Source organism: Tetrao urogallus (assembly GCF_951394365.1).
Source record: "Tetrao urogallus genome assembly, chromosome: 1".
Classification (NCBI taxonomy): domain Eukaryota; kingdom Metazoa; phylum Chordata; class Aves; order Galliformes; family Phasianidae; genus Tetrao; species Tetrao urogallus.
This window is the reverse complement of record NC_136813.1, coordinates 192,173,117-192,193,731: the sequence shown is the minus strand read 5'-3', so window position 1 is coordinate 192,193,731 and position 20,615 is coordinate 192,173,117. Positions and strand designations below refer to the sequence as shown.

The 20,615-nt window shown below is 44.1% G+C and overlaps 1 protein-coding gene across 1 annotated transcript in view; it reads right to left on the bottom strand.

Annotated features, from left to right (window-relative positions):
- Positions 1-20,615, bottom strand: part of EXOC4 (exocyst complex component 4) — a gene marked incomplete at both ends in the record, with an annotated part of 395,210 nt that overhangs the window by 14,646 nt on the left and 359,949 nt on the right. Inside the window, 3 exons of the mRNA XM_079535213.1 lie at positions 12,930-13,089; positions 14,625-14,803; positions 18,851-18,992. Of these exons, the coding sequence (XP_079391339.1) occupies positions 12,930-13,089; positions 14,625-14,803; positions 18,851-18,992 (481 nt within the window). The remainder of the gene's footprint in view (positions 1-12,929; positions 13,090-14,624; positions 14,804-18,850; positions 18,993-20,615) is intronic.

Here is a 20,615-nt window from a genome sequence, read left to right as displayed (position 1 = left end):
TCCAACCTTTATGATTCTGTGGTTCTATGTGTTCAGTCCTAAAGCAGTTGAGTGTGACTGCTATGCCTAGAGCACATGACAAGGTGAGCACATGTACTTGTACAAGCGTATTTCATAGAATTATTTCATTTCTCATAGAATCATAGAATGGTCTCAGTTGGATATTGGAACATGTTGGCACAGTGTTGTTAGTCACAGGGATCCTAGGGTCTGCTCATCCCTGCAGGATAAGACAAGCACCCAGGGAGCTGCCATGTAATGCAGGGTCTACTAAAAGTCCATCTTCTGGTGTCCCAAATCTGTGGCCAATAGCACCTGCCCAGAGACGAGCAGGTCAGACAGCGATCACAGAATCACAGAATCATTAAGGTTGGAAAAGACCTCTGAGATCAGTCCAACCATCAATCCATCCCTGCAATGCCCACTAACCACGTCCCTCTGTGCCACATCTCCCCCTTTCTTGAACACCTCCAAGGATGATGACTCCACCACCTCCCTGGGCAGCCTGTTCCAATGCCTCTCCACTCTTCCTGAGAAGAAATATTTCCCTAATATCCAACCTGGATATATAACAGTGATTATTCCCTGGACCACTTTCCCCATCACTGAGTACTCGCTGAGTCAGAGAGATGCCTCCAAGATACTTGGAGAAATGCTCTTACTTCTATAGGCATGAGCTACATTTCTTGGACTTCCTGGTCATGGAGAGATTCCCATACACAACTTAAAGGAGATGGAAACTTGTCTGGCTCTGCAGTGTGACTTCTATACTGCACCCTTCCATTCAGATGTCTTGCTCCTCCCTAACCCCATCAGTATGGCATGACTCAACGAGGCACTTTGCTCATTTTCCCTCTGACAGGAATTGGCCCTGTGCCACTGCCGCCCCCTGCTCTTTTGCCCTCACTTATGCGACTCTGAAAACCACCCTTTCCAAACTGGCCATTTCTGCACCATTTTCTTCCCCTATCAGCCATGCCCTGCAAACTGGTACACCTTCCAGGTGAAGCACTTCTGATTCCTGGGTGCCAGCAGTTACACTCTGCTCCCTGGCTCAATCTAAGAAAGAGACCCCTGAAAAAGATATGACTTCAGTGCACGGAAAAGTGATGAGTGGCAATTCTTAAAAAAGGTATCACACTGCACCAATATCTGTGGCTTCTGAGCAGATTACCGGGTATGAAGCATTGCAGTTTCTAATGAGATCTGACTGACAGGATAAACCAATCTGCTACTTAAAGACTTGCGTGTGTCTTTCTATCTGTGGGGCTTGTGTTAGAAAGAAGCAGCCTACTGTGAAAAAAGCAGGACATTTTTCTAATTGCTTCCATTTGCAGGCTGGAGGTAGGCAATAGAGATGCATTTCAAGCTGACAATCCAATATTTACCTTTATATCAGCTGCAGACAAATGTCTGGGAAGACTGTTCTTTCCATACTGATGGTCTTCCCTTTCCTTGCCTTTTTTGGGGGGAGGCCCACACAAACTTCTCTTCTTATGATATTTCTCCTTTCTCTAATAGCTGTTTGCTGTACATTTATGTGGAAAGTCCCCCAGAGTGTAACGACACCTGCAGCACAACTGCACACCTGCAGAACCTGCCTTTAAGCATGGAAGCAGAAGGCAGTTTCTTAAAGCTGTTTTTGGAGCAGTATTTGTGAGGGCTCAGACATGGGGTTCGCATTCACGTATAACATCCCATGGGATGTGTGTTCCCATGGGATGACTCTGAAGGTTTCTGATCTGCAGAGGATCTGCAGCCTGGAGCCAAATTTTGACCTCTTTTGAACAGTGTCATAGAATAGTATCATCACTGAATCATAGAATGGCCTGGGTTGAAAAGGATCACAATGATCATCCAGTTTCAATCCCTCTGCTATGTGCAAGAGTCGTCAACCACCAGACCAGGCTGCTCAGAGCCACATCCAGCCTGGCCTTGAATGCCTCCAGGGGCATCCACAACCTCCTTGGGCAGCATGTTCCAGTTTGTCACCATCGTCTATGTGAAAAGCTTCCCCCTAATATCTAACCTAAACCTTCCCTGTCTCAGTTTAAAACCATCCCGCCCTGTTCTATCGCTATCCACCCTAGTAAACAGCCATTCCCCCTCCTGTTTATAAGCCACCTTCAAGTCCTGGAAGGCCACAATGAGGCCTCTCCGGAGCCTTCTCTTCTCCAAGCTAAACAAGCTCAGCTTTACAAGCCCACTCCTCCTTTTCAGCCATTCTGCTCGTGTCTTGAATTAAAAACCAGCATGTGTTTGCTCTGCAGGGGAGCTGTGCCACTCCATGCAGCACGCACATTGGTGAGAGCCGCACCAGCTGAATGACAGCCATCTGCCACCAACGTGTGAGTCAGGACAACAGGCATTGCCAGGCAGTATAGGGATGTGCCACAGCCATGCAGGAATGGAGAAATGCTGCAGTCCTCAACAAGGGCTGGAAGAGAAGTTGTGGATGCCTCATCATCCTTGCAGGTGCTCAAGATCAGGCTGGATGGGGCACTGGGCAACCAAATCTGGTGTGGGGCAACCAACTTAATGGCAAGGGGGGTTGGAACTTGATGATCTTTAAGGTCCCTTTCAACCTAAGCCATTTTATGATGGCATCGCTTTCTATTTTGGCACCCTTCTAAGATCATCTAGTCCAACTGTTCACCTACCAACAATATTGCCCACTAAAGCACATCCATAATGTACCACATGTCCACAGTTCTTGAACACCTCCAGGGATGGTGACTCGGACACTTCCCTGGGCAGCCTGTTCCAATGCCCGACCATTCTTTCATGGAATTTTTTCCTAAAATTCAACATGAATCTCCCCTGACGCAACTTAAGGCCATCACCTCTTGTCCTGTCAATGTTACCTGGAAGAAGCTGACCCCCACCTCGCTATGACCTCAGAGGGCAATAAGGTCTCCCCTCATCCTCCTCTTCTCCAGATTGAGCAATCTCAGTTCCCTCAGCTGCTTCTTATAGGACTGTGCTCCAGACACCTCACAGATTTGCTGTCCTTCTCTCGACATGTTCCAGGGGCTCGATGTCTTTCTTGTAGAGAAGAGCCCTAAACTGAAGAAGTACTTGAGGTGCAGCCTCACCAGTGCTGAGTACAGACAAACGATCACGTCCTGTTCTGCTGGATGCAATCTTTCTGATACAAGCCAGGATGCCACTTGCCTTCTCGGCCACTGGGCACACTGCTGGCTCATGTTCAGCTGAGCATCGACCAACAGCCACTGATCCTTTTTCTCTGTGCAGTCTTCCAGCCAGTCTGTCTCAAGCTTGTAGCATTGCCTGGGGTTGTTGTGATCAAAGTACAGGGCCCAGAAGTTGGCCTCGCTGAATTTCAGACCACTGATCTCAGCCCATTGAACCAGCCTGTTCAGATCCCTTCTGCACAGCTTTCCTACCCTCAGACAGATCTACACTTTCCCCAGCTTGGTGCCATTTGCAAACTTACTGAGGGTGCACTCCATTTCCTCATTCATGTCATCAATAGAGATATTAAACAGGATGGGGCCCAATACCAACCCCTAAGGAACACCACTCCTGACCAGCTGGGCTTAACTCCATTCACCACCACTCTCTGGGCCTGGCCATGCAGCCAGTTCTTTACCCAGCAAAGGGTGCACATGTCCAAGGAATGAACTGCAGCTTCTCCAAGAGAATACTGTGGGAAACAGTGCCAAAGGCTTTGTACTGCAGGCCTGGGTAAACAAAACGACCTAGTTCCAGTTGGACAGTCAAAATGTCCTGAACTTACAATAAGTGGCTGCAGTTCTACACGTAACTGGTCAGTATTTCCAGGGAGACCAACGTCACTAAAGGTAAAAAGTAACAAGAAAAACTTCTACAAAGAAAAATCCTTTCCCTTTAATTACCATTAGCAATGCAGCATGACAGAAAGAGATAAACACACAGGCACCTACACAAATAAGGAGCTTGGGAACATAAAGTAATTACTTTGATTTTTTTTTTTTTTTTTCCCAGCGACATTCAAAACTTATTAGTCTCAAGAAACCACATATCAGCAAAAGACTGTCACCTCAGGGATAAATGAGGAATTTGTAATTCATTTCAGGAGAATATATCCTGATGCTGTTAATGCAGAATGGGAACGCGCCGTGGCCAAGCCTAAGAGCCAAAAACACTTCTTAAAAATGTTTATTTGCATCTTCCTGAGCTTGTGTCCCTGGAAATGTGAATGCAGGCTTTGGATGGCTGAGAAGTTCACCTCCATTGATTGTTTCACTAACACACCAAGAACCAAGCGGAGAAAGTCAATGAAGTCTCTCTGTTTTTTCACTCCATTTCCAGTGTAGGAAAATTGAATTAATCTCTTTACTTGGAGCAACTCAAACAACCACATGAAAATCATTACGGAGGCCGCTAAAACCTCTATCTTTAAAGGTTACAGTGCGAAGATTAAAAGCACCTCCGGGAAAAAGCGAAATGGCTGATCAAAATTCAATGTTGAGTCAACAGCGGAAAGCCTGGGCAGGACAGCTGCCTTCCAGCACGCAATGGGTATTTTAAGATGCTCCTGCTGTAGGGAGCAATACCAGCAAAGAGAGGATGTGATGTGATTTTGCACATCACGACGTTTGGACACTGGGGATGTAGGAAGTGCCAAACAATTTCAGGCCCCCTAATCCTTTTAATAAGGGGCTGCTACCTGGTGTAAATCCTCCCAAGGGTGCTTACAGATTGATTTGCACATCTGCAAAGTCACTTCCCGGCCTGGGCAGCTGCTGAGGTGGCCCTGTATCTCGTTTCAATTGGTTTAAAGAAGTTTAGAGAATCACAACCTAAAGTTGCTCACTTCTCACTGCTCACTGTAAAGGACTGAGGGTAACCAGCTCTGATGGAGACATGACTGTGGAGCTAGAGAGCAAGTATTTATAAGCTCAGTGGGTCAATGTCTGTATCTGAAAGTTGAGGCTTGGATGCCTTGCTGGACATGAGTGTGTGTTCTTTGGGTTTCTAGGGCCTCTTTTTCTGCAAAATGCCTGGTGAGTGTTTTAATTACAAAGCTAGCAGAATCCCTTCCTTGAGGAATTCATAATCCATGCATGCACCAAAGGTAGGGGAGGGACATGCTGCCATTACCCGGTGGTTCCAGCCACTTTCTTTCCATCTCCATGTGCTCAAGTGCTCTCATTATGCAAAAATTACTTAAGGACAAACAGGAGAAATGTCATCCCCCAAGAGTCAGGTCCTTTGCTTCTGAACAGCTGGCAAATCACCATCTTGGACTTTTTTTCTAATGGGAAGAAAGAGCAGCAGGCAAGGCATTTCCCATATGCACACAGTGAATAAGAAACCTGCTACTCAGCAAACTTGAGAATGAAAGTTGTCCATCCTCAGGCTGGAGTGAGGCCAAAGATGGGGAGGGAAGAGTAATAATGCCTTCTGCACAAGGATGTGTTTGTTCCTCCTGCTGCATCTCTGGTGCTACTTACAGCAATTCTCTTATTCACACCTGATATCTTAACTTAATTTAAGGCAAAGTTCAATTTTCAGGAACATTATCATTTCAGAGCATTACACCTCATTTCTTTGTTTGCTCCCTCTCCTCTGACTGTGCTAGCACAGCTGTTTGCAAGGCCTGCTGTGAACCAGACCAGGGAGCTGATCCTGCCAAAAATGAGGAAAAAATAATGTAAAAAGCAAACCATATCCCTTCTCCCCCCAAGCTGGATCATTTCCCCTCTCTAATTTACTGTGTTGCACCAGTGCTTGCTATGCTGACATAACCAAAAGAATGGGAAGAGGAAGATGGCATCATGGAGCAATACGCAATCACCATCCACAATCTCTTTTATTATCTCTGCAAAACAATACGTGTTTTGCAGAGGTAATAAAATTGAAGGTATCTCAGAGGTAGTTTTTGAGACAAGAGAAAGTACCAAATACTGTTCTGGGGGAGGAGTACTTTGGACAAACCAGGGGTGTTTGGATCCATTCTCATCTGGTGTCCATCAGGATGCTATGAGGTAGGAAGATCACAGGATCATTAAGATTGGAAAAGACCTCATTCAGTCCAACTGTCAACCCATCCCCACCATGACCACTAAACCACGTCCCTCAGTGTCACATCTCCACATTTCTTGAATGCCTCCAGTGATGGTGATCTCACCACTTCCCTGAGCACAGGTCTGCTTTTGAGGCAATACCTGGAGATGATGGCTGTGAATCCACAAAAAAAGTGCATTTCCTGGCTTTGGCAAGGCTTCCTTTCCCAAAATGATGAACCTGGACAGAGAAAGATGGCTTCTGAGCCCTGCAAGGCTGAGGGATTCAGAGTATGAGTTCCCAGTGCTGTGGTGAGATGACCTGAAAACTACTGAAAGACTTCAAGATGCGCTGCCTTTCCTGTACATCTCAGTGACCCAGTGTTCAAAAGAAAAAACTGTCCAAACTCTTTTCTTAAACACTGATGGATGTAAAGCTTAAATCTGAACTTCAAACTCTTCATCTGAGGAAAGGATAAAGAGTCTTTTGGTTCCTGGCCCTACAAGGAGATGGGGTACATGCACAAGATTGAAACACCTCATTTTGACACAGTTGTGCCATGTAGAAATACTTGATTCACAATGAACAGGGATCCATCTGTGATCCCCAGTCTTCTTCCAGTCTATAGCTGGCACCTTACTGCAAATCTATTGTATTGCAGAGTCAGAAACTCCGAGAAGTATCTCTATAAAATGTCATGAAGGCATAAATTGATGCCTTGCTAAAACTCATAGCAGCTGCAGATTTAACTGGAAATTGAACTCTGTGGATGGGTGACTTGTTCCAGCATAGTTTTCATGCACATGTAGTGGAGTGGCTGATTGGGATGCATGGGGCATCACCCAGCAGCACCCATCTGGTGAAGCACCATATGGGGAAGCAGTCTCTGATCTTCCAAAACAGGGGAAGAATGGGAGAAAGGACAGGGAGTCATCAAGCTGAGGGATGTTTTTAATCCTTTATAGTTGGGATTTTTGGTTAATGCAGTGAAACCACTAATTACAGCTAATTAAACCTGCACTGAGATCAAAGCTCAGTGGAAACTACAGGGGGGAGAAAACAAGGGAGAAAAGAAAGGAAAAGAAAATACAGATTTTGTTGTAAGCAAGTCCTTAATTGAAAACTAAAGCAGCTTTGTTAATTAAAAACAGCAAAACCAAAATGAGGGCATGCTCCACAGATACAAAACATGAGTCCAGCACTGAGATGGAGATAACACATCTTTCCCACGCTGTCAGTGAAGAAAAGCTTTTCTTCCAGAGCCTGTTCTGCTTCTGGCTACTCCATATGGATGGGTCTTAGGATCCACACTACAAACTTTGGTTGGTGAGCTTTACCTTCCACAGCACTGACTGCACTGGGCTACAAAGTGAGGAGAGAAGAATTCTTCCAGACTAACACACATATAGCTTTTATGAACAAATGTTTTTCTCTCTAACACTGAATCAAGAGGGATGGATCAGAGACCAGCCTGTCTACTCCTACGTGCCAGAATATCCCATCATTTAAAAAAAAAACAAAGGGGTTCAACCCATACAGCTGTACAGCCCTAATGAGACACCATAGGATAGGTATGTGTGCGCTTATCCAGTATTGGGAGCCACACACACTTTCCAGCCATCTGCTGTCACTGCCATGCAGGGAAAGAACATTTCAAGTGTGTTGAAATTCCACCCCAAATCTTAAAATCCATCAGTTTGGGAGAATCTCATGGCTCTTTCATGACGGAAGTGGTTCTGCTGTACTTTGGAACCAAAATTCCTTTCTCTGACATGAAGAAGAGGTGATGACTTAGGTCAACAGGGACCCAAGATTCTAGGCAATGGCTGCTCCTTGTCCACAGGTAGACTTCAGCTATTTTGGCCACAGCCCTGTGCCTGGTACCAAGTCTCATCCCTTTCTCAGTGATTAATATTACAGTGGTTGGCACCCAAGTTTTGTAATCAACCAATGTGAGTTTTATTCAAACAAAATAATATTAAATGGCCCACATTTGCTGTTTTGAATGCTGTCCAGTACTGAACCACAAGTGAAGAGAGGTAGTGGAGGAGTCTGCAGATGGACCTGAGAGCAGAAGAGCAGTTTGCCAATGAATCAAGGGGATCCAAGTTCCAATCTGCTTAACCTGGGGCTCAACGTGCACAAGTTCAAGTATATATCAAGATGAAAACCAGGAAGATAAATTATATCAGGCAATGAAAAGGACTTAGAGCACTGGGATCTCTAAGGCACATTGGCTTTCCTTACCCTGTGCAGCACCCAGTAGATGGCAGCATGTTATTGCTTATTCAACTTGCATGGGACAGCATCGAGCAGGAGGCATAAATCTCTCCTAACTCTCCACAGTAAACAAATCCTTTGCTGCTGGTCATTGCAGGAAAGGAACCCAAAACACTCTGTAATAAAGCCTCCTTCAAAATCCTGCTCCTCAAAGGGCTGGATGGGACAGCCACCTCCGTGGATGTTTAAGTTGAAAGCAGTGTGCCTGTTTGCACTGGGAATTTTAGCACACGGTCATTCTCTGCCTTTTGCTACCAGCTGAGATAGAACAAAATCCAGAGGGTCTATACCCACTCTGCTGCTGTGATTCATGCAAACTTACAAGCAAAAATTAAGGGTTTTCTAGGTGCCAGAGCACAGCTCAGATGGATTTGCTGATTCCCAGTCCTCATTTACTTTGAAATCAGTGCAAGAATTGGTGCAGCTCTCCCCTGATGCTGTCGGTGGCTGTATGGGTGCAGGGAAGACGTTTGCCCCAGGGATGTTAGTATCCAAGCATTTACACCATAGCATCACAGGTGTCACTGGGGGAATGTGGGCATGAAGGAACGGGGTCAGAGCAGCAGTTGCAACTGTATTTTGCTGGGGAGAGGGAGCAAAGGTCATTTCTCTTTTGTGAAGAGCAAAAATTCAAGCGGAGTTTGTATACGGACACATTTGATCACAGGTGTCTGAACTGCATTTCAAAGCTTTATTCACGTCCGAACTGAGGACAACTGCCTGACATGCTGATGCCTTCTCCCTGTGCCTTTGCTCTGTGGATTTCTCCAGCATGGCCAGGATCCACCAGCAGGGACAAGGTGGGTGTCACATTATTAGAAAGATGTGGCCAGAACCAATGACCCTGTTAACATCTTCAGCAGCAGGAAAAGATGTTAGTGGTTCTTTGGGATGCATGGTCACTGCAACTGCTAGCTTGAATGGTAGCAGCAGGGAAACAGCCCTTAGGTGTACAGACAGCTCTGCTTCACTGTGAAAGGATGAAGGATGCTTTCAGACCCAATAATGAAGAGTAGCACCACTCAAAACCCATCATCTCAGAGGTTAGAATTATACTGCTTTGTATGAAATAGCCACATTTCACCACCAATCCCCTCCCTTCCCTCAGAATCAACTCCATTAACTTTTGGGAAAAGGGCAATGTTATCATTGCTATGTGCCTGAAAAAGTGGTGTTTTTTTTCTTTTTTTTTTCCAATGGAAAATGAACATCTAAGAACTGAATGATATTTTCTGTAAGGATAAGTCTCAACAGAAGCCTAAGCCTTTTTTGAATGTCTCTGATGAAATCTCTGCATAAACATGTAATTACATTTCAGGTGGATAGAGAGGAGGTAAAGGAGATAGACAAGAAAAGATCTGAACTGGAGTCTATATTTGCAAGTGAATTCTATCCCTGTAATGACAGAAATCTAAATCTGGGTCTGAATCTTACAGAATGTGGAGCTATTCAGAATCCATGCTCTATTCTAGACTTCGCAGCATGTGATCAGATGCTATATACAGAAAGAAAACACTACTTTTTCTTTAATATAGTGGCGGATGTCCTAATAATTGTCTGCATTTCTGCTGGCCTAGATACGAAACACACATAAGAGAAAACCTTATTCATATTTGCAGGAAACTTAGCGACTGATACACGTCCTTTTGTGATACCTTAGCAGACAGAACCAGCCAATTTTACCCTTTCTTCTTGTGGTGGAGATACTCTTTCCTACAGCTCACAGAGCTTGGCAATTTCTTTCCATTGGAAATGTGCTCCAGCTCTGCTTTGTGATGCTCTGCAGAGAGTTTCCCTCTCCACTCTACCTTGAATGGAGAATCGCAAAGCAAAACCCATTTGAAACAGATTCTTCCTATTCCATGGTATTATTCCCAAAGCAGCACATGTTGCCAGAGCCTGTTGTCACCTGCAGGTTGCAAATCTTTTGAAGAACATGGTTTAACCTGCAAGAGTCTCACCAGAACTATCTGTGTTACATGGGTAGGATTTTGCTGTGAACCCTCTACGTGACCTTGGCTTCAAAAGAGGAAGATCTTCCTCGTCCACCTTCCCTGATCGGGGTTTCTACTGCCTACGAATGAAGGGACATCATCTACTGGGACAGAGACGAAAGAGGAATACCAGTGCTCTGCGGAGCACATAAATAGTCTTGAAGAATTGTAAAGTCATAAAGGTTGGAAAAGACCACTAAGATGATCCAGTCCTACCACCAACCATCTCCACCATGCCCACTAACCATGTCCCTCAGTACCACATCTCCACATTTCTTGAACACCTCCAGGGCTGGTGACTCTACCACTCCTTGGTCAGCCTGTTCCAATGCATCACCACTTTTTCAGAGAAGAAGTTTCTCCTAATATCCAACTGAACATCCCTTGGTGCAACTTGAGGCCATTCCCTCTCATCCTATTTCTTCTGCAACTCTGCCACTGATCCTACATGTGAAATAACCACTTGCTCTCAACTTCCCACCTTTAAAAAGGCAAAACTGGTAGTCGGCCACTGCGCAGAGCATTCACAGATTGCTATATGAGAGAGATCACAGAAGCACAAATCACTTTTATCCCACATTGATGCTTTTTTATGCTTTTGGGGTGTGAATGGTTATGTTTATTTTACAGTTGGAATAGACCTCAGTAACTGGACTCCCTAGGGTAATGTGAGGACTTGCTCGGGTAATTGTATATTCAGGTGAGCAGGGCAGGGTTTAGATGCACAAGATGCCTTGTATATGTAAAAGGGTAATCCAGATAATGAGTATTCAGGAGCCATCTGTAGAACAAAAGAATAAAACATATTCTCTACATTACAGAAGTCTGCCCCAAAAGAAAGAGGGAAGCAATGCAGTCAAGAAAGCTAAAAAAAAAAAGCCCACAAAACCCCACACAAAAAAACAAGGAACAAGCTGTTGAATTTGTATTATGGGAAGAAATCTGCATGGGAACTCATGCTGCTGTACAGAACAAGTACCTCAGTGAGCTCTCAGTGATGGTACTCAGCATTTCAAATGATGCAGGAGAAAATCTATGCGCCATGTAGCCCATACATTATATGAGTGCTTCCTATTGTGAAAACTGCTTGCATGATCATCCATCTAGCAAGACCAGAAGGGGGGAATGTGTTCCCTCCTCACCCTTCCCTTCAAACTCCACGTCAAATTATGCAGCATATAAGTCACAGATCTGTCATTCAACGCAGATTACAAAGAGCCATAGGAAAATGGCCAGCACCAAGCCAGCCTCCAACAGCACTTGGTCAGCATTTCATTAGTTGGGTGCCAGTTTCTGTCAGCATATGATCAAGTCCTGTTCTGCCTGCCAAAAAACTGGGCTAATTTACTTAACATTTCAACAGACCAGGGAAAAAAAATAATAATAAAAAAAATTAAAAAGGAAAGATTCAATTTGGGAACTTTATTCCCTGGAGAATTAGTAATGGATCTATTGCTCTCACTCTCTTCTCTCTCCTCCAGGCCTCAGCATTCATAATTTCCCCACGTCAATGTTATTATGAAAAGACAAATTCAATAATGAGATCATTCCCCATATGAGAGCCCAAATAAATGAGGCACTCAGTCATATCTCCTCTCCCTTCTCTAAGGGAGTCATGCTTCTCCAGTAATTCAGGCTCCAAGAGTGATGGCCAAATGGTGACACCAGTGTTGGCAGAGGGTCACAGCTGAGCGTCATGCAAAACTTTAGTCATCTGAGCTTACAAGCCATCAATTGCAAGTTCTAGGCTCTTCTTTTGGCTATTTCTTGGACCCAGCTGCCCATTGTCTTTCAGTATCTGAAGAGGATAGAGGAGGATAGCCTCTTCAGCAGGGTCTGTTCTGATAGGGCAAGGGGAAACGGTCTCAAACTAGAACAGGGGAGTTTAGATTGGATATGAGGAAGAAGTTTTTTACAATAAGGGAGGTGAGGCAGTGACACAGGTTGCCCAGAGAGGTGGTGGATGCCCCATCCTTGGAGAGGAATCCAAAGTAATGTTGAGCAGGACTCTGAGCAACCTGATGGAGATGTAGATGTCCCTGTTCACTGCAGGGGAGTTGTACTAGATGGCCTTTAAGGTTCCCTTCCAACTCAAATGATTCTATGGTTCTATGATTGCTTCCACAGAGATTCAGACAACACAGCTCTGCTGAGTTACACCCTGTGATTAACGCCTCAAATGATCCCCCTTCAATGAATAAAGCAGCAAAACAGAAAAGAAACTTGCAGCTGAGCTCCCATGTCCAGTTTTGGCTTTGGTATTGCTACAATTTTGGGAGCAACAGAACACGAAGGAAGACATGGCTTAAGTTTAAATTTTCAACAAACTGAAGCGTAACTCAATTGGGCAATCAGAGGCCCCACCTTCATCCAGCTGAAATTCCACACAGAAGTTGTATCTAGAAACATTTCCTTGCCTGAGTTTAGATGTTAAGAGAATCACATGAACAGAAATCACCCAGCATGGACACACCGAGCTAATGCTGAGCTCTGAAGGGATCCTGGCTGAACCTCCCACACAACAAAGGGGGAAAGTGAATATTACAGTTACCACTTCTGTACGTTTAACTTCACCATACCACCCATCCAGTTGCATGGTGGGCATCACAATAATAACAAACACAATTAAGGCTCTTAGCTCACCTTGCAAAGTCCAGGTCAGCCTCACGTGACATGGTGATGTTTGTCAAGTTTTGTTGGAGGATGAAAATGTTCCTACACATTTTCTTGATGCCAGATTCACTGATGCGCTTGAAGTAGTGGGCTCCGTTGATAAGAATGCAGGAGATGAGGTGGCCCAACCCTGTAAAAGAAGGAAAGAAACAAATAATAAGAAAGACATTTACTGGCAATAATTCATCATAAAACCTGGGAATGGGCATGGAATGGGTGTGTGAACTGGAAAGAGAGATACACCAGACCGCATCTGGAAACAGTTCACCATCTTCCCTGTGAATTTTTTGGCTTTCCTCAAGGTTCCCTTTGTTAGCAAAAATACAAAAAAACAAAATAAAACAAAACCCTATAAAACTATACAAAACTATAAAAACTCAAAGTTGCACTATTGTAGCCATTGAGTTTTACAGGACACTCCCAGATTTATCAGCACACACCTTTCCATTCCTTTCTCTCCAGCAGATCAATGGACCACCACTGCTCTGACAAAATAATACTATTCTAACCTATTATCAAGGATGGTATTTTTTCCTGGCAAATTCTCACAAGAGCAAAAATGAGCTGCATTTCAATGCACTTGATGCACAGCTTCTCTGATAGTTTCTTTAGATTGAGTGATGTCTCCATCTTTCCTTTGCTACTGAAGGACATGGCAGGCTGCTAAAAGTCACAGGAAATCTCAGAATGCATGAAGCATGAAGCATTGAAAATAGAAAAAATGTAGCCCAATTCACTCAGTACAGGGGTCTGGAAAAGACTAAACATTGATTAGAAGTCTGAATTATGAACGTACGCTCATGCTTAGGCTTCCTAAATGCTGATCAGAAGAAGGCTAACAAGGCTTGCGCAGCCTTCATCCCTGCTAGCAATGCAATGAGTGCATCTCCAGTCCTCACTCTTCTGATTTTGACATCATCACACCCTGGCACACCACTGTGCATCAGTGCCACAAATAAATACAGGGAGATGAACCAAGATGTGATTTATATTCTCCAAGGTAATCACAACAGACGAGACATCAGAAGAGCTAATGTTCTTGAAATTTAATTTTGATATTGGAATGGCTACACTTTGAATAGGGTCTGTGCTATAATAGAGCTGTGCTTGCAATACATACGGCTTCCTGGTGAATTGTCCTGCGTGTACATCAGCCTACCCTTTTTGTGCTCAGAATGGGTTGATTGGTTCTATCAAAGACACTGAGAAATGGTAAAGAAGCAATAAGTTTCTGACTTATGTCTGCATGGGTCTCACCAATCAATTTGCTGTAGATGGCAACAATAGCACAGTGTGTGTTCGAGTCATAGAATCACAGAATCATTCGAGTTGGGAGGGACCCTTAAAGGTCATCTGGTCCAACTCCCCTGCAATGAACAGGGACACCTACAGCTTGATCAGGTTCTCAGAGCCCTGTCCAGTGACCCTGAATATCTCCAGGAATGGGGGAATCCACCACCTCTATGGGCAACCTGTTCCAGTGCCTCACCACTCTTCCTTCCTGTAAAAAACTTTTTCCATATATCCAATCAAAATCTCCCCCCTAGTTTGCAACAATCTCCTCTTGTCTTACCCTGAAAGATAATACTTCTGAGCTCTGCGATAAAAACGAAAGATCATTTCATATGAACCAAACTCTTACAAACTTGTTGACAAATGTCTGACCTTCAAAGATGTACTGGAACTTGTGCTGCTGGAGGCTGGCGCTCATGGCTTCCTCGATGGCACTGATGTCCTTATTGAGCCGGACAACAAGGGGGTCATAGTCCATGCTCTCCACGTTGGCAACGATGGCATAGTTCCCTTGTTTAGCCAATGGGATCAGGTAGTGGAAGCAATGAACTCTGCAAGACAGAAGAGAGTGTTACAACACAATGCCAACATTAAAATATCAATGGGTGTTACTCAGAAGTGGTTCTAGGCAGAAAAAAAACATTGTAGTAGGATGCTTATTTTCATGGAGAGAAATGCTAGCAATCTGTACGTTCAAGTCCTCTAAAGGCTGTGCAGATTCCAGAGAAGAGAGTGAAAGCCTATCAACAAAAACACGACTCAAGAGCCAAATGATTTGGACAAAGAAGAGCATGTCTGCACTGCTTGTTCTGTTTTTGGTTTCTCAGCCAGGACTGGAAAAAATGAGGATAACTGAAGGGACCATTCCTTTAGGAGCAAAACATCCCTCATGGGACGCCTGGTCTGGATGCCAGCTGCAAAGGTGCCTACTGCCAGCACACCAAGCAGCTATGGGAGGCTTGGAGGATGTACGGACATTCCAGTGCCCATTTTCCCTTGCTCTAATGTGAAGACCTAAGAGATTTTTTTCTTTTTTAAATCTCATTACCAGTCCATGGAGGCCTTCAAAGTTTCCAATTGTTAGATAATTATCTCATCTTTTTTGTCAAGCGTTAGCCAGTTCCCCAGCAGAATCATAGAACTGTTTGAGTTTGAAAGGACCCTTAAAGATCATCTACTCCAATTCCTCTGCAATGAACAGGGATATCTACATCCCAGTCAGGCTCTAATGAAGACTATCTCTGTAACACCTCTGCAGCGGTTAAGGCTGCCAAGGAGGGCAGTTGTTCCTTTTATTTCTCCCTCTAAACACCAGCATGTTTGTGGTGACCTTGACATGGCTCTGTGGTTAGGTCTTCTGAAAAGCACTGCTGATTACACTGTGGAAAAATGACATATATAAGGATACTGCAGGGATACAGAGGGGCTAGAGAGCATAGTTAAGCTCTCTTGAACATACATCTTTTATTTTTGGAATAATAAAAACCAATGGAACAAAAAAGCCCCAAGCGAATTACTTATGACAATGTATTAAATACATTAGAGGTAAAAGTGCTTCCTTATAATTTTCCTTCTAAAGTTCAAGCAAGTAAAAAGCAATTTTAAGAAATGAGTGGCTACATCTGCATTAAATGCATCTGTCTCTTGACCTATCTTGAGAGGTGAATACAAAGGATCCTCTATTAACAGATACGACCTACACCATCACTCTGAAATGCCAAGTGCCTTTTAACCAGGTTCTCCATTTTCAAACATGTTGGTTCTGCAGCACTTCAATACTGATGCTCCAATGATACTCCTTGCATGTACTGTTAGCCCCTTATAACTGGAAAAAATGAGTGAGCCAGGAGGCATTCAGTGGTAATTTGAAGGCCGAGATTGCATCTTCCCAAACATTTAATATGATTGCAACTTCTTTCCAGTTTGCCAGACATGTTGATCTGCTGGCAACATGCCTTACCATCATCTTTTCCATCAAAGGAAAAAGTCCTGTGCACTCACATTTTGTTCTGCAAAAATCTGCAATTAGGTCATTTCTCTTGAACTCATAGTGGAAAATGCTATGATCGGCAAAGTCAATAGCAAAACTCCTTTGACTTTTGTAATTCTTGGGTTTCACCCACATCACTCAATGGGGATGGGGTCAGGATTTTGTTTGGACTCTTCTGAATTTCATGCATCAGGGAATCACAGCCGAATTGCAGCCTGGCTGAAATACCCCTTGCATTAAAAGTGTATCTCACAGAATCACAGAATCACAGAATTGTAGGGGTTGGAAGGGACCTCCAGAGATCATCGAGTCCAACCCCCCTGCCAAAGCAGGTTCCCTACAGCAGGTATCTCAGGTTCAGCACACTGAGACATAAAATTCATGCCAGACTGGCTGGCTCAAAAAGCACTGGGTTGGAATGGGGTGGGAGTACATGCCACATCCCTGGAGACATTCAAGGTCAGGCTGGACTGGGCTCCAAGCACCTGACCAAGCTGTAGATGCCCCTGTTCACTGCAAAGGAATTGGAGTAGATGACTTTCAAAGGTTGCTTCCAACTCGAACAATTCTATGATTCTCTAAGTTGTGATGAGTAAGTTCTGGCTTCTGTGTACCAGTCCTCATGGAAAATGTCCTTGAGGTGGCCATTGCATGCAAGTTCAAGCTAGGCCAACATCCAGAGTGAAAATATACCTATCATTTAGCACCTGCTCCTATATAATGCTGTATTGGTGTTTTTTTTTTAATAGTAAAACATGGTAACAGATTAAGTAATCTGAAATTTCATGGTTATTTGTGACTAAGGAATCATAGAATCACTTGAGTTGGTACGGACTCTTAAAGGTCTCCTAGTCCAACTTCCCTGCAAAGGGACACCTACAGCTCAATCAGATTGCTCAGAGCCTTGTCCAGCCTGTCCTGTAATGCCCCCATGGTTGAGGCATCCACCACCTCTCTGGGCAACCCCAAAAGAAATGGTTAATGATCTGGATGTGCCAACAGTTTCATTTGAGGAAGGAGATGTAAACCCAAGGTGCAGGGTCTCAGGGACCATAGTCCTCGGGTCATGCTCTGATAGTTGTAGAGGAGAATCTAAACCCAGGCTTGTGCCAATCAGCATCTGGCAAAGCTGTAAACAAATGGGGGGTCCCTAAGGTAAGAGAAAACCAAGGGGATCACTGCAAAGTCTCAACCCCTCTTTCGCTGTCTGTAGCAGTGAAAATTGTCCTGAATTATATTTGCACCTATTTCTGCTTAACCAAAGTGTGATGGAAAACCAGAAACCCATTCAGGCTGGTGCCTATATCATGAGTCTGGGTTAGGCCAGGCATCACCTTGCATTACACTGCAGCTGGAAAGCTGCTCCATTTCCATATTTTAACAGTCTTTTCTTCAAGTCCCAACTCATCTGTGATGCCTGCAATCAAGTGGGCAGCAGATGATGGATAGCAGGTTGAAGGGCTGCTGACAATAACTGATGTGTATTTTTTTAAAGCTACATACTGACTTCATGAGAGCTCTGTCAACATACATGAAGACAAAATATGGCTCAGGATATGCCACAGAAGAACAAACGGCCCATCAAGTCTCATTGCCTGTCTATGACATCCACTTATATTTGATGCTTCAGAAAAAAATGAAGCAGTGAAAATGCACCTGGCCAATGCATGAGGGACAAATGCTTTCCTAGCCCCAGAGTGGACAGCTGGCAGCCTGAAGAAAGGGATTTGCTGCTTTTCATCTTTGCATGTGTAGTCAGAGACATCACAAAACTCTCCAGCCCTTTAAAAGTTCCAGCTGGTGCTTACCTTATATTCCCCAGATTCTCTCACTATTTGAAAAAAAAAAAGCAGTAAGAAAAGCTTTTATTTGCAATCCAAAGCGCAATGGCTAATAAATATGCAGACACCTGTTAGGCTTTAAAAACACTGTGCAATTATCTATGGACAAAGCCTGCAAAAAACTTTTTTTCCTAGTTTCTGACACAAGATACAGACCCTCTTACAAAACCCCAGTGCTGGTATCTTGCCTCTGCCCCACATTTGGCCACCCATAGTTATGGGACCTGGCATTTCTGGATACATCATAGAATCACAGAATGGCCTGGGTTGAAAGGGACCACAATGATCATTGAGTTTCAACCCTCTCTGCTGTGTGCAGGGTTGCCAACCACCAGACGAGGCTGCCCAGAGCCACATCCAGCCTGGCCTTGAATGCATTTGGGAATGGGGCACGCACAACCTCCTTGGGCAACCTGTTCCAATTTGTCACCACCCTCTGTGAGAAAAATGTCCCCCTAATATCTAACCTAAACCTCCCCTGTCTCAATTTAAAACCATTCCCCCTTTCTATAGTGTTCTATCACTATCCACCCTCATAAACAGCCATTCCCCCTCCTGTTTATACATTCCCTTCAAGTCCTGGAAGGCCACAATGAGGTTTCCCCAGAGCCTTCTCTTCTCCAAGCTAAACAAGCTCAGTTCCCTCAACCTTTCTTCACAGGAAGGCGGGCACATATACCATTCATATGCCATAATATGACCTCTGGACACAGTTTTGACCTGCAGCTTTCTGAGCTCACTACAACCCCCAAATTCTGGGCTTTTACCTGACTTCCAAATGTAGAACCAGCAGGCAGCGGTCAGCCATCTCTTGGAAAGACCTGGCCAGCTCACTCAGGGTTTGCAGGATCTGTTCGGATGCAGGAAGGTTTTCCATGCTGGCATGGCTGTCCTGGCCAGGAGACATAGCTAGGGAAAAAAAAAAAAAGGATAAATCAGTGACATATTTCATCGATACCACTTGGCTTTAGCAACTATAGCACATTGACTGCTTCCACCCTAAGTGTGTGTGCTCTCTTCTGTCTTTGGCTGAGCAGTGAAATCTATGATTTGGGAATGTAAGAAGCAACAAACTGCTCCTGTGATTGGTTTAAACTCCAGAATGAATCTTATGGGTTTCATCAACCACCAGAATACATCTGCTTGGGAAGATACTGCTCTGTGAAAAGTATTTCTGCAAAATCCAGGAATGCTTATCTTGCTTTGCTTGGAGTGAGGGAGGAGCTGCTCTGGGGCCAAACCATGGCACCAGTAAGAAAGTTGACCCTTTCTGGTCACGATAGACTTCTTTATGTAATCACAAGTGAACCCAATCTGCAGAAATCATGGAGAGCAGAGACATTTTCATCATTTATTTCTTACCATCCCACTGTGAGCCAGCAAACAACTACTATTTCTGCTTCGTGGGCAACAAACTCAGAAAAGAAGAGTTGTGGATACTGGCCATGGCCATAGTTGTGAGATTGCTGTCCTGTATATATCATTCTGTGGGTCTAACTCATTTAATTTCGCCTGTATCACTCACACCAAGAGCTCTTCAAAACACAGTTATCAAATATTCTGCCCTAATTAGAGGAAGCAAATTCCAAATATCTGAGTTCTAGCTCTCATTCAAGCAGCACTTTAGCAATGGCTTCTTGCATAGGGTGATTAGCAGTGTTTGAAGTTATGCAGACCTGTTTAGGCACCTTGCATCTGAATTAAACAGTGTGATGGGAAGGGATGTCTTGGGCCATCAAGTCCATCACGTCCCACAGCCTTGGGTAGATAACAGTATGCCGTACTGAAGTCATTCAGGTTTCTACCCTGAACTACTCCTTCAAAGCCTCACTTCTCCAACACTGATTTTAGAGGTTAGGATCTAATTTCCAGCCTACGCTTATTCACTGATGTTTTATATTTAGTTCTTCATATGCCATCATTATTCTTTGCTTGATGGAGGTTTCCATCATTCACCTCCTGCTGCAGTACAAGAAACTCATTGAGGAGTGGGAATTTCCATCCCCTCTTCATCCTAGGAGCAACTCTGCACCCCTTCCAGGCTCAATTATGTTTTTGAGCACAGCTAACCAGAGCTGTGTGCTGTATTTCAGCTCTCATTGCTGCCACAATGGGACCAGAGCTTTCCCATCTCTCCAGGGAATATTCTTTTTTGCTCTGTTGCTCCGATATCTGCTTTCTTTTCATGGTTGTTTCACATTTTCAGCTCGTATTTGTTCCGTGGTCAACCTGAATAATGAAGGTGTGCTATCTGCTGGTGCTAAGAATTGGCTTGTTTTCTTGTCTTCTCTTGCCTTCCCTAATGTTTAGTACATGACAAACACTCAGCCAGACACCAACGCAGCGCAGTACAGAAAGGATTTTCTACATTGCTAAGGAACTGTTGACAACAAACTTTAATTGTGATGGAGACTGATCAGATAAACGTCTCTTGCCACTGTTTGTACAGCCAGAGACTTCCTTTGAAAGAAGAACCTATGTGGAGCTTTGGATTTGCTTGTAAAATTCAATACAACTTCAGATCCAGTCTGA